Source organism: Anopheles darlingi, chromosome 2 (genome assembly GCF_943734745.1).
Source record: "Anopheles darlingi chromosome 2, idAnoDarlMG_H_01, whole genome shotgun sequence".
Taxonomy (NCBI): Eukaryota; Metazoa; Arthropoda; class Insecta; order Diptera; family Culicidae; genus Anopheles; species Anopheles darlingi.
Window position 1 is genome coordinate 54,942,942 of NC_064874.1, and position 12,663 is coordinate 54,955,604.

At 49.8% G+C, this 12,663-nt stretch overlaps 1 protein-coding gene across 5 annotated transcripts in view; it reads left to right on the forward strand.

Moving 5' to 3' along the window:
* Positions 1-12,663, forward strand: part of LOC125948064 (probable serine/threonine-protein kinase DDB_G0267686) — a 53,366-nt gene that overhangs the window by 17,898 nt on the left and 22,805 nt on the right. For all 5 annotated transcript variants that reach the window (XM_049673729.1, XM_049673731.1, XM_049673730.1 and 2 more), the window contains exon 3: positions 9,992-11,306. In XM_049673729.1, the coding sequence (XP_049529686.1) occupies positions 9,992-11,306 (1,315 nt within the window). The remainder of the gene's footprint in view (positions 1-9,991; positions 11,307-12,663) is intronic.

Here is a 12,663-nt window from a genome sequence, read left to right on the forward strand (position 1 = left end):
TGTGTCAAGCTTTAAAGCCATTTACCATGAAAATGTTCTTTGATGTGTTAAATTTGAATTCTTCTGGTGTGTTAAATTTGAAAAATACATTCCATGCACAACGTTGTTTCATGCACACCAAGCCGATCACGGCGCGTCGCGTAGCAGCTCCTGTGCGATGATGGAAGGTATTGATCACCTTCACGAAACGCCACCATTGTTCACAGGTTCCACAGGCACAGGCATCACCCACAAGTGCTCGATGCAACAACCGCGGCCACTGCACTGTCCTGTCCTGCACCGTAAAAGCTCCCTTGGGGTACCGCAGTATCATTTCTTTGCGATCGCGCGATCCAGAAAGGGACCTGGGCGGTGGCAACGACAGAGGCGTTTTCCGCCAACGACAACTTTGAACAATTTCCCGGCCAGAGAGAGAGAGAGAGACCAAGTCTTCGGTCGGGAATAGCCACACGGCCACAGCGAGGGGTTGCTGGAGGGTGTAATTTATTATTTAATGTGCCGCGTGCGCGCGATCGCGGGTGTGTGCTTGCGCGCGCGCGCGCTCGCCTTCAATCCTACGCCCTGGCTTGTGGAGTGTGTGAGGGGCAGATTTCCGACACGATCAATACTGCAGCACACAGCCACTGCAGCCACTACTGTGGAGTCCAGCGGCAGCAAATCCTCGAATCCTGGTCGTCGTCGTCGTCGTCGTCGGGGTCGAAGTTGCTGAGGTCTGCAAATTTAGCGACCGGCCGTGACCAACAGACAGAAAGAGAGACAGAGAGAGAAGAGGACTGCACTGTTGCACTGCTGCACCCGCAGTGGCGGTATGTTTGCGGAGTGCCAGTGGCGAAGATCAAGAAGCCGATGACGACGACGATGACGACGGTGGCGGTCTCGGTCTCGGTCTCGGTCTCGGTGGTTTACCTCCGCTATAGCTGGCGCTGCTGGTCGCGATGAAAGGGGCGCGAATGTACCATACTGTGTCAGGGGAGCATCGGAGGCAGTAAGCAGCCTCTGTCTGTGTGTGTGTGCATGGAATTGAATTGAAATAATTTTGATTAATTGCTGATTCAGCAAAATGCAATTAACGATAAATACGGTAGGGAAAGGTGGAATTATTGACCTTTTTGCTTCTTGTGGCAGCAGCAGCAGCAGCAGCAGCATCAGGGGCCGGAGGATCGCCGATGCCACCGTTGTTACTGCGCGTGAGGTGTGTGTTTGTATGATCTTGGGGCGGATGCTGAGCACTGACCACGACAGAGCACACGATCACACAAGCACACAAACGTTCGCGCACTCGCACGGACGCAGCTATATAGCTGGCCGCGATGGTCACACAAACATGACCTTCCTTGTCGATAGACGATAGAAGGAGTTGGTCCGGTCCGGTCGGTGCAGCAAGCCAAAGGGCCCCCGGAACCGGTCGATGGAGTGCGCCGTGAGGCGCGAGGTGGCAACGAGCGAGACACTCAGCACACCACCGTGTGCGCGTCGATCGTGGCGGGGTATGCGCTCGATGCATCATCCATTGGTATTTACGGAACCGTTAGAGCCGTCTCGCGGTGGCAGCAGCAGCAGCAGCAGCGAAAAGTGCATCGGCTGGCATTTTTCTTCACTCAACTGCTGTGGTGAGTGGTGGTCGGTGCACTGATGAACGACGTTTTGTTCGACAGATAGAGGCTGCTGGTGCTGGTGCCTCGAGGGGGGCGACGACGACGGGCCACACTGATTGGTTCCGGTGGCACTCGCGTCTGGCAGCAATGGGAAGGTCGTTTGTCGCGAGAAAATTGCCTTTGTGGTGTCGTATTGTCGCTGTTGCTTGATCAATGAAAGGCTGCTGCTGGTCATGGTGGTGGTCGACGGGGAAAGTCGAGAGACCTCCTCGGACGCACCTCGGTCTATTGGCAAATTGTATTTACCTCGCCTTGGATGACATTGTCTCTGGGTGGGGGAGAGGGCATTGGAAGTATGCTCGCTATGCTTAAGCAGCCACTAATTTGTTTACGCCATTTATTCGGATCATTAATGGTATGCGCGGATCATATTCGCTACCGGGAGGCAACGATCAGTGCAGTAGCTTAAGATATAAAGAGTTGTGAGATCACTTTTAATCGTATTATAGTGTATAGCTGTATAGCTTATTATAGTATAGGTGAAGTAATGCTAGCAACTTTCACAGTAAAGAAACTAAATAATAGCTGCCATTTGCCAAGAAACTTTCTGTACGATGCACTGCAACGATACCAACGATCTTTCTGCAGTTCTCAAACACATCTATGAACGGCGTATACTTCTCGCATTTTAACAGTTCTTAAGAACGTATTTCCAACCGAGCTAGAAATAGTTCGAGAAGAAAGTTTCTTTCATCTTACCCGTGATTGGTTACGATAGCAACATAATTTCAAACTAATTTTGAAAGTTCTTAAAGTGATGTATCTCTCTAACCTACCTAAGGTTAGCATTAGTTAGGATATATAATCGGGATCGAAGCAGAAGAAAATGGGAAGAAAAACTGACAAAACCAAAAGGCTGTTCTGAAACGTCCCTGCCACAAAGAACAGTACGCATCGTAGTAAGTACATAAAATACCATACATTAGTAGAAACTAATGGCTGAACCCATACCAACCCGATCCTTGTGCAAAAGACAATTTAAGGAAATAACAAAATGCAGTAACTGCGTCAATACAAGCCAAACCTTGTATTACAATATGCGCAGGAAGATATCATTTGCACGCTTCGGTAGACGATCATCCTTCTTCCATCTCTTCTGCGTACTGGTAACCGACGGCATTCCTTCTGCGAATCTCTGTTTTAGTGGCAAAGAAGTGTTCTCGCCATCCCTTCCTTCTTCGCCTCAAAGCATCCCCAATTAATCAAATCTTTTTCTGTGTCCGAGCCACTCCAGCTTACCGGAGGATGTGTGAGCGTGTGTGTGATCGGGGTTATGCTTTTTATTTTGCCTTTTATTGCCATTGTCGTCGACTTCAATGTCCTCCTTTTTGGGGAGTCGTCACCGTCGTCGTCGTCGTCGTCGTCGTCGCCGTCGTCGTCTTCGGAATGGATTATCTTTGAAACCGGTGTCAGGCGAGGTGACCGCGACCGCGCGATGGTGGACTCCGCGGTTTACTAATGGCAGTCGTGTGGCGTCCCGTCGGCTTATAAAGTCATCCTGTGCCCAAACCGTGGCGATGGAGACTTCGCGGTGAAGGTGGTTTTGATAAAATGGTCAAGGGAGATCGGGAAGGGGGGCAACCTGCCAGCTCGTCATCGATGGCCCTCCCTCACCGGGGCTTCACGGTTGATCGTCTCGTGGTAATTTATTCCAAAATTGATCGGTCACCCAGGCGCGTACGTGATGTTATGCGCGATCTATACGCGATTCGTCGGTTCGCGGCGATGCGCATCGTATGTCGAAGGTGGCCCACCCGCAGCAGGGACAAGTGCAGTGCGTCTGCGTTTGCGTGTCTGTGTGTGGTGATTGGGACCGTCACTGGCCTGACGGTGACAGGCCTCGACCCTGCTCGAGCAGCAGTACTCTGTTGACGTTGACGAAACGTGAGACCGTTGACGATCGTTAAGGAAGCGAAGACCTTCACTTGCCATATACATCCGTTAGCCATTCGGTTCGATTTCGGCGCTCGCCAATCGGGAATGGGCGTCTCGGGCGAGGACACTCTCGATGTCCGATACTCCCCCCTCCCTCCCCTTTGAAGGTGCACATAAAGCTAAGCTCCGCTCATCCCCTTGAGACAGATGACTTCTCCATTCGGCGCCGTAGGGTGTGGACCATGACGATGCGGAATAGGGTACCGGAATTTGCTTTGCAGATAATTTATTTGCTGAAGACATACCGCCGTGAACCGCGCTACGCTGTCTGTTGTCATTTCAATCGAGGAGAATCCATAAGAATGAGATGCTTTCTATCCATGCTTTGCTGTACCCCAGTGTACTGCAGAGAGGATAATTGTTTGTTGACTGTTTAAGAAGTGTCCCTCTCGAGAGATTTAACTACGAATCATTAACCCTATTCGTACATTATCTTTGCAACCTTTCGAAGCCAATGAAACCTACACAGCGCAGTCACAATCGAATGGTGGTCACTTTGGCTCACTAATACCGCCATCCCTTGACCGGACACCTTACACTTACACGGTAGGCGGCCAGTGGCAACAGTAGCGACGTGCACGGAATGATAAAGTGCGCTTTGTTCTGTCTGTTTCAGTTCGGGAGCTTTCGAAAATGCAGGATCAATTTAAACCGAAAACATTCGCCACCATCTTCTCGTGTGGTATGGATTGGATTAAGATATTCGCAACATCGGAGACGGTCAGGTTGGCAATTAGCTTCGGAATGGAAATCTCAAGCGTGAGAAGAACCATTTTAGAAGCAATAAACGCATAGCATAACCGGGAAAAATCAAGTAAGAAGTCATCACTATTAGAGGAAAGAACGGATGTACGACTAAACGATACATTTTGAATTTTGTCCCTATGAAGTATATGCCTTTTATGCCAAATTCCATTTATATTTTATACCAATTAGGTGTAAATGGAGCAATCCAAGTTCCTTTTTGATACCATATCTTTGTTGGTTTTTATTTTTTAAATTTATTTATTTTGACCATGATCAGTTTAGTTATGTTTTATCTAATCATTGAGCTTTGTTGAATTACCTTGAGCATTATTGGTGAACCATAATAACTGTGGAAAACTTTACACATTTAATCAGATGTCGGACAACTCCTAGTCCAGCGCTACAAATTGTAGCCATCATTACAATCTTGAGCTTAAGCATATGCTTGATTTTTTCCTAATGTTCGAGAACAAATCACGTTTAAAGAAGAAGCTTGTTTCCTAATATACATCAGATACAGTTCGGATCGGTCAACGAAGGATAGTAAAGAATCGAAAGGGAATAGCTCATCTTACTCGCAGAACATTTAGACTAGAGAACTAAATTGTAGCACAATGCTTCCAAACAAGAAATTCTCTTTTCGGCAATGTTAGGGTTAAAGCAAAGATTAAGTAGCGCTATTCTAAATTCGAAATAATATTACATTCAAACAACCGTATGATGAGTATTACAAACATGGTTAACCGAATTTGTGGTACATTCTGAGGAATATTCCAAGGTGTGTTGTAATACTTCCATTGCTTCGTTTTAATACTAACCGAAACAAAAATGTTATTCATATTTTTGGGTTTTGGTATAAGGTTAGCGAAATGAATTGTCTCAACTGTGTTTTATGATGAAAACGATATAGGACCGTATCCTTTTATGAACCGTATAATTATGCACAAGAAAACTCATGAAAATATCCGTATTGCATGATATACAGTAAGCCAATACGGTATAGCCATTGCTGCTATTCACGCATAGAAAATGATTCCCACGAAGGAACAAACCGAGATATTCCACCATATTTGCCGCTAGATACCCAGCACGAGCAGAATTTGGCGCCGACAATCCAGAAAGGTGCGAGGAATGTTGCTTCCTAATCGATTATAGATGCAATCGATAGGCTATCGAACAGCGCCAGGGTTTTGTGAAGATCTGTAAGGTTCGATTACTTTTCAATTGCCAGAGTGGCATACTAACCGCCACCGCTTTTTCGGGTGGAAGGGCGATACGGGGATTCATTCCATCGCATTCCAAACATATTTCTCCGGTACTCGATACTCTGGACCTCTGGGGAGGATAAGGCACCGCCCGGTGGGGGGGGGGGGGATACCAGAAGCACCAACGGTGTGTACCCAGAAGTACCACTCAGTTCCGAGGGTGGGCAGCAGCAGCAGCAGCATAGTCGTGCCTTCAAATTTCACGCCGTTTAAAATAGATGAAATATTTGGGTTCGATTTTTGGGGCGGAAGAAAGAGGAGGTGCGAAGGTGGGTAATCGATGATGATCCCTCCGCGGGTTCCGGGGTTGGTTGGTTGGTGCTTCGTTCACCTAAGGGCTCATCACCTCGAGGTATCGAGTGGTCACAATGACGCACCAGTAATAACTAGCGTGTGGTGCGCGCTGTTTTTTTTTTTATGAGAGTGACTTGCAGAACATCGTCATCATACGCGATCGCTCGATGTCTGCGGCTGGCCGATGGTTGTGGCCGATTGTCCGCGGTTGAACAACACCCGTTGAACTTCAGATCTCCGGAACGAACGAACTGCGGGTAACGCAAACAATGTAACCGCGGAGGCTCTACCGGAACATGCGCCAGCTTCGGCCGCGTTTCGGGAAAATTGGAGAGCGTTCCTAAGCACCTGTGAGCGCCTGTGTGCGCCAACCACGGATGGCCCGGACACTTTTGCGGGCAGGAAAGGGAAGGAAAACAAACTGAAACGGAGCACCATTATGCTTATGATTATCAAATGAAATTGAGCTGTGCTTCCGAAGTTGGTCGAGGGCAGCATCGCGCATCCCCCGGAGTGGAGGAAGGAGGAAGTTCGGGGAGCGAAAAATTGTGATTTACGGTTGTTCCTCCTCCCCCCCGCATCCTCCCACTTCATCTTCTGTTTCTTCTTCTACTTTTTTGCTCCCTTCCTTCACTACTGCTGCCCCGAAATGCCGCTGCACTTGTAGTGTTGTGGTTTGGGGCGATTGGCGATCAGGAAATTACTTTCTCACACCTTTTAATTTTTCGATAAAGATCCAATCCATTTGCCACACACCGGCCACGGACACAACACTGGCCAACTAGTAATGAAGTGATCTGCCACAGCCACCAGACCAGCAACAGCAGCAGCAGCAAATAGCCTCATCATCAAGCAGCGGTCGTTGGGTGTCGGATCGTATCCGGATGGATTTCACGAGAAAATTTCACCTCCGGCATGCCGGACACACCCGTACGCCAGAAATCCGGGCGTACGGGCGTCACTTCCGTTCCGTACCGGACCTCTGAGTACGTTCTTAACGGGTGGAGACCCGGCTGACGGTCGCTAGATCGAGTGTAATTTGGACCGGACCGTTCCTCGCTCTTGACGAACGGAGGCGAATAATTGAAGCTCCGGTGCAAGGTGTGGCCACTTGATGGACGCGGGGAGGGGGAGAAGAGAGCAGAGAGAGAAGAGAGAGCAGAGAGAGAGAGAGAGCGAGAAGGAAGGAAGCAAGGAAAGAGCGGGCACGTTATTAGGAAAACTTTCTAGCAAACACATCGATCGCTATCTGGGAAAATGGTAAATTGGCTGTCAAAGGAGACGAGTGGAGGGAGGGTTCGGTTCCAAGTGCCGGAAGGGGAAGGCCCTAAGACCGTAAAATCAACCGGTACGCGACCGTTGAAACGTAACGTGACGACAACAGGCTGCTACGGCTTTTAATGACAATTTACGGGTCTTTTCTCTTCGCGTTGATCTCGATTTGATTAAGTCAAGTGCTAGCCGGTGGCAACTCGAAAATTATTCGAGGACATTGCAACGGGGCACGTTTTGAGCGTACTTCCGCGTGTAGCCATGCACATTACCATGCGGCTGCGGCTTTCAGCGGTCACCATCATCCGTAGCCTGGAGTCGAACAATTTGTGAATGCAAACCAGCAGCAGCTTTGTGTAATGGTTAGGGGCCGCAGGTGTACCGGTTGTTGGTGGCCGGTGGTGTATTCGAAGCAATGGCCGAAGAGAAGGAATTTTAGAAATATGATAGAAACAGCTAAGCAGATCGGATCTCTAATTTGGACTTCGCCAAGGGACACGCCATCATAAGCCAAATGTTGCAATCACCGAACGCAAATGCACTGCTGTTGTGCTGTGCACTTGTGTATAACCCGGCGTAGCTCTGTTCGGAGCCTTGGCCGGACCTGCCTTGTCTGCACAGTTTGGTCTGCTCCCTCCACAACCGATCATATCGGCAACTAGACCTTGGCATACGACGGAACTGGTGACTCCGTAGCGTAACAACACTTGAGCGCCTTTTGGTCCGTTTTGCATCGAATATAGCGAAGACTGTATTAAACAAAATTAGCATTATCGAGGAACTCAATCTGTACTGCGCTGCACTTTGGACGCTGCGGTTTCCTGAAGCGCGAATGCAGAAGCAGCGCCTCGTTTCGGTGGTCTTCGTATGGCAGCCAGATGAAGTTGTAGGCGCAACAAGTGAAGACCATTCTTTGCGAACCGACAGACGAAACGGGTTTCCGCGAGGCACAAGGTGCTTTCTGCCAACGTGTCGTCGGATGCATAATGATATGCAAACGATGCTGGGCGTAAGGTTTTGAGAAGGTGCTCGCGATAAAGCTTCGTTCGGTGCGAGAGTAGCGAGGTGACGAGGTCCACACTCCCCGCTGAATGCTGTCCCGATATCCGTTACACAGCCTCACCTATCCGCCCTTGCTTTGACCCTGACGAGTGAGCTGCATGTGTTTGGCTGCAGTGCTCATGCCAATGGTGGCGCGGAACGCGGAAGATCTGACAAGTCAATGAGCGGCCAAGTTAGGTGCACAGTGCACCGGACATTGTTGCTCGTAAGATTAATCTACGCGGCCGGCGGATTACACGGCGTCTCCGATGTATCAAGGGATTATTGGTGGAACCCCGTAACGGCGGTACCGACAAATACCGCGCAGCAGATCAAGACAATAATAAATAGATCGTTAAAACGGACACATTTTTATCGAAACCACTGTTTCGAACCTTTCAAAAAAACTGTCCGAACCGGACAGTGGATGTGTCGGGGCCAGCAGCGTGGGAGATACGCTAAGGACGTGGTATGAACGTTGTAACTAGCGGCACAAAACTGGATTCAATCGGAATGGAATGGGGGCGGAATCGTGCATGTTTGATATCGTTTCACTTGTAAGATCCTTTTTATGCTATGCTAGATCATTTATCTTAATGGAAGAAAATATCCCTGATTAAATGCCAACTAATAATCCCCATATGACTTGCTGAACGAGTTTTCATATAATTTTCACATATTATGCAGGGAAGATAAATAAGGATTTGTTGGATTAGTTGGACTTTAATTACCTGAAGTTGCATAGTATAAAATGGTTCGTCCATTACCACAGTGTCCATAGTCCCAAAAATCAAATTAAAAATGGTTTCCATCCAAGTGAGTTACGTTCCAACGGTTACCAGGCATGGGGGCATGGTTAAACGATGATTGGTTGTTAAGTGATGGAAACGCAGCAAAATCGTGGTTGAGGAGCTTTCTGCCGGAAAATCATAGCAACCCTTACCATCAAACTGGTGACTATTGATCAACGAAGGAAAGACGAAGGTACCGTTGGTTTTCGTGCCTTTTTTTCTTGTGGTCACAACTTGATCGACGATCGCACGCTGTGGATTGCTTTATGTAGATCAAGTCCCAACCCCCCAAAGCCCCCAATGCCCCCAGCCTCCGGGCAGTCCAAAGCGATTGCGTTCCCTAATGCACCATCGGTTGAGTGTCGTTGCTCCCTTTCCCTACCGTATCGTCGTTCAGAGCCGGCATGGTCTCTAATTTCTCCCGAGTTTTGCAACCACCCCTGGCTGGTTTACCGTAGTCGAACTAATCAGCGAGTTGTAGAAATGTTCGGTTTTTGTTTTCGGTTCGGTCCCACTCGGCGATCAGCGGACAGCGGACGTGGTTGGACCAAATTGTCTAATCGTCACCGTCGATCGTGGAATTAGCCGCGATGGTCGCCTGTAGGTCTGTTGGGGTGTTGGAGGTCTTTTGAAGGGTGAGAAAAAGTGTTCCTCCCAGTGCAAACAACATATAAACATTGAATCTCATTTATGATCACTCGTCGACGGCGGGAACGGCGCACTTACTCTCTGCTCTCGGTCGCTGGGCACGAAAATATGGTTTTACGCTGGGTGTAGCATAATGGCGTCGGAAGCATAGTGAAGGCATAATAATAAAACTAGGAAAAAGAGACGATGGAGCCCTGCAGCCAACATAAATCGATCTAATTTGGTATTTTCTCTGCTCTTTCTCTCTCTCACTCTTTCTCTTTCCGTCCATTCGTGGTCCTGCGCCGCAACTGCAACTCGTTGCTGCGCCGAACGATGGTCGCGCCATGGGTACCATTCGCAGGAGAAACAACAGTTAATGAAGATTTACCGCAACGACTGGCGGCGACGGCAGCAGCGGCAGCAGCATTAGCAGCAGCAACGACCCTTTCGCCATCATCTGCGGCACTAGCATCATCACCATTGCATCTGCAGCAGCAGCAGCAACAGCAAAAAGATTGTCCAAGACGTCATCGGCGAAGACAGCAGCAGCACCACCACTACGAACGAGCGTCATCAAATCAATCTCGGTCGTCATCGGCTTCATCAGCGTCCGTGTCGTCATCACCGCATCGTCCGCTGTCACCTGTACACTCGGTATCCCGCACCGGTCGAAGCCGCGGAAAACGGAAATCAATCACAAGAACGACGACGACACCGCCGCCAGTGAGCAGCAAATCGCACCCGGAGAAGTGCGCCATTACGGTTGCCCTGGAAGCGGCAGGCCGTTCCGTTCCGTCGTGGCAGACAGCTCGATCTCCCGGTGGACTGTCTCCCGCTACCGACGTGCAGCTGTACGATGGTCGCCAGTGGGCTGAACGAGCCGCTGTCGCACTTACGCTGCTGAACAACAACGATAGTGACGTGCCAGGCTATCATTTCGGTGCTATCGATAGCAGAATCCTGCGGGAGCATCAAGCAACGCTGCAGTCGCTCGACAAGATGCTGAGCGAACGTATCTACGATAGAAAGAAGTATCTTAACTCACCGACGGGCGGTGGCAGAGGGGAAAGTGGAGAGAGGGGTGGAGGCTCGGTAGGCGGTGGTAGCCCTACGGCTGCCACTACGTTCTACGAGAAGTATCGCAATGGCGGCAATGGCAATGATGCCAGTGGTCGCGCAGACATGGAATCCCAGCTGAATCTGATCAAGAACGGTAGCAACAGCAGCAGCAGCAGCAGCACCAACACCACTGGCAACAGTGGCGGTGGCATGAACGGCATCAGCTCGAGTGCCCATCATCTCAGTGCAATAGCGGCCAGCATTATTAGCAATAGCAATGGTAGTAATAGCAATAGCAACGGGCTCACCGGTGAGGCCAACGGTGCAAGTGGCAATCATGTGTCCGTCGTCTGCAGCAATGGTAGCAACAGCAACAGCAGCACCAGCAACAGCGGTAACCTAGGAAACCAAATCATCAGCAACAAAGCAACCATCAGCATCAGCACCACTACCGGCACTAGCATCAACAACAACAACAACAACAACAGTAGCGCCAACAACAACAACAACATTGGCAGTGGGTGCATCGGTGGCAGTATCAATAACAGCAACAGTAACAGCATCAAGAGCGAGCGGTTCAGTCCACCAAACAATGATGTGCAATCGATGGCTTCAAGGTAAGGTGTTCATCCCTGACAGAGCAGCACACGACGACTTCGATAGCAGAAGAGTTGGGGCCCTGAAATCTGGTGCACGATCGAGCGAACAACGGGCCCCGAAGAAGCGTCCAGATTTCTGGCGTGCTGCAGCCCGGCCCGATCCATTTACGGTCTGCTGTGTGGTGGATGCTGTGTGGATGGATCGTGGATAGAGCTTATAGCCCTAACCAAGTTACGCCGCTAAATCACGAACGGTCCTCGGTCCGGTCGGTCGGCAGCGAATGGTAGCATGACGATGGAAGACGGCCGCTTCGTGCGCGCCACCAGATGACAGCGGTAACATCATTTGTCAGCAAACGTGTGGTCTGACGATTGCTGTCCATATCCGGCCTCGGCCATCGGTCAGCAGCAGCTCTACTGACCGTCGTAGTGCAGTAGCCGCACATACCTGCCAGCAGCTAGCCAGCATGGCCATCATGGCCATCATGGCCGCGTGGCGCGCGACGCTCTGCTGTACGGTGCTTTGCGACTGTTAAATTTATGACTAATTTGATTTACAAGTTTGACACGGACATGCGTGAAACGACCTTTCCGGTCCGCGTGTCCGTCCGCGTGTCCGTCTGTGTGTCGGTCGGTCGGTTGGAAGCAGAGTGGAAACAGCGGAAAAGGGAGGAACCGGGACAAGTAGCGAGCTGCGAACAAACAGCAGCTCAAGCAGCGGCAACAGCAACAGCCATCATATAAGCCTGTGGCGATGGTCATGTTTGATTACTTTTACCTTTTTCCACTCCCTCTCAGTGCTTTCATTCATTGCGCCATGATATGCCACTTTCCTTTCCTCCTCGTGCCTTCCGCCAAGCGCCAGCTCGATTGTTTTATCTCTCGCTCTCTCTCTCTCTTTTCTTTGGTCAAATCGTCATCATCTGGAGACGGAACCGAACCGAAGTCGAGTCTTTCGGGCACAGTTTTTGGAGGTTCTCAACTCTCCTGATAGTAGCGCGTGGCCTCATCCAGCCCGCACCTAGGAAGTTGGTCTTGTCTTGTCTGGACCACCGTAAAAAAGACATCTACCAGCGGCAACGATAAATGGATTGATTTTCATTACTTCCTACATCGAGGACCGAATTATGGTTAATTTTATGGGACAGACCCCGGCCTAACAGGGCGGGGCAGGAGGCAGCCGCTGGTGCAAGGGGGAACGGGGGACAGAGAAGTGTCCGGTTACCTTTCTAAAGTAATTTGTCGCGAGCACCGCGCGAGATGCAAACGGTCCGAAAAAGGGAAATAATTATCTTGTTTGCTCGGTAAAGCGTAAAGTGACCCCAAAGAGAGGAGATAGGCGACAGAGAGAGAGAAAGAGAGAGAGAGAGACGAA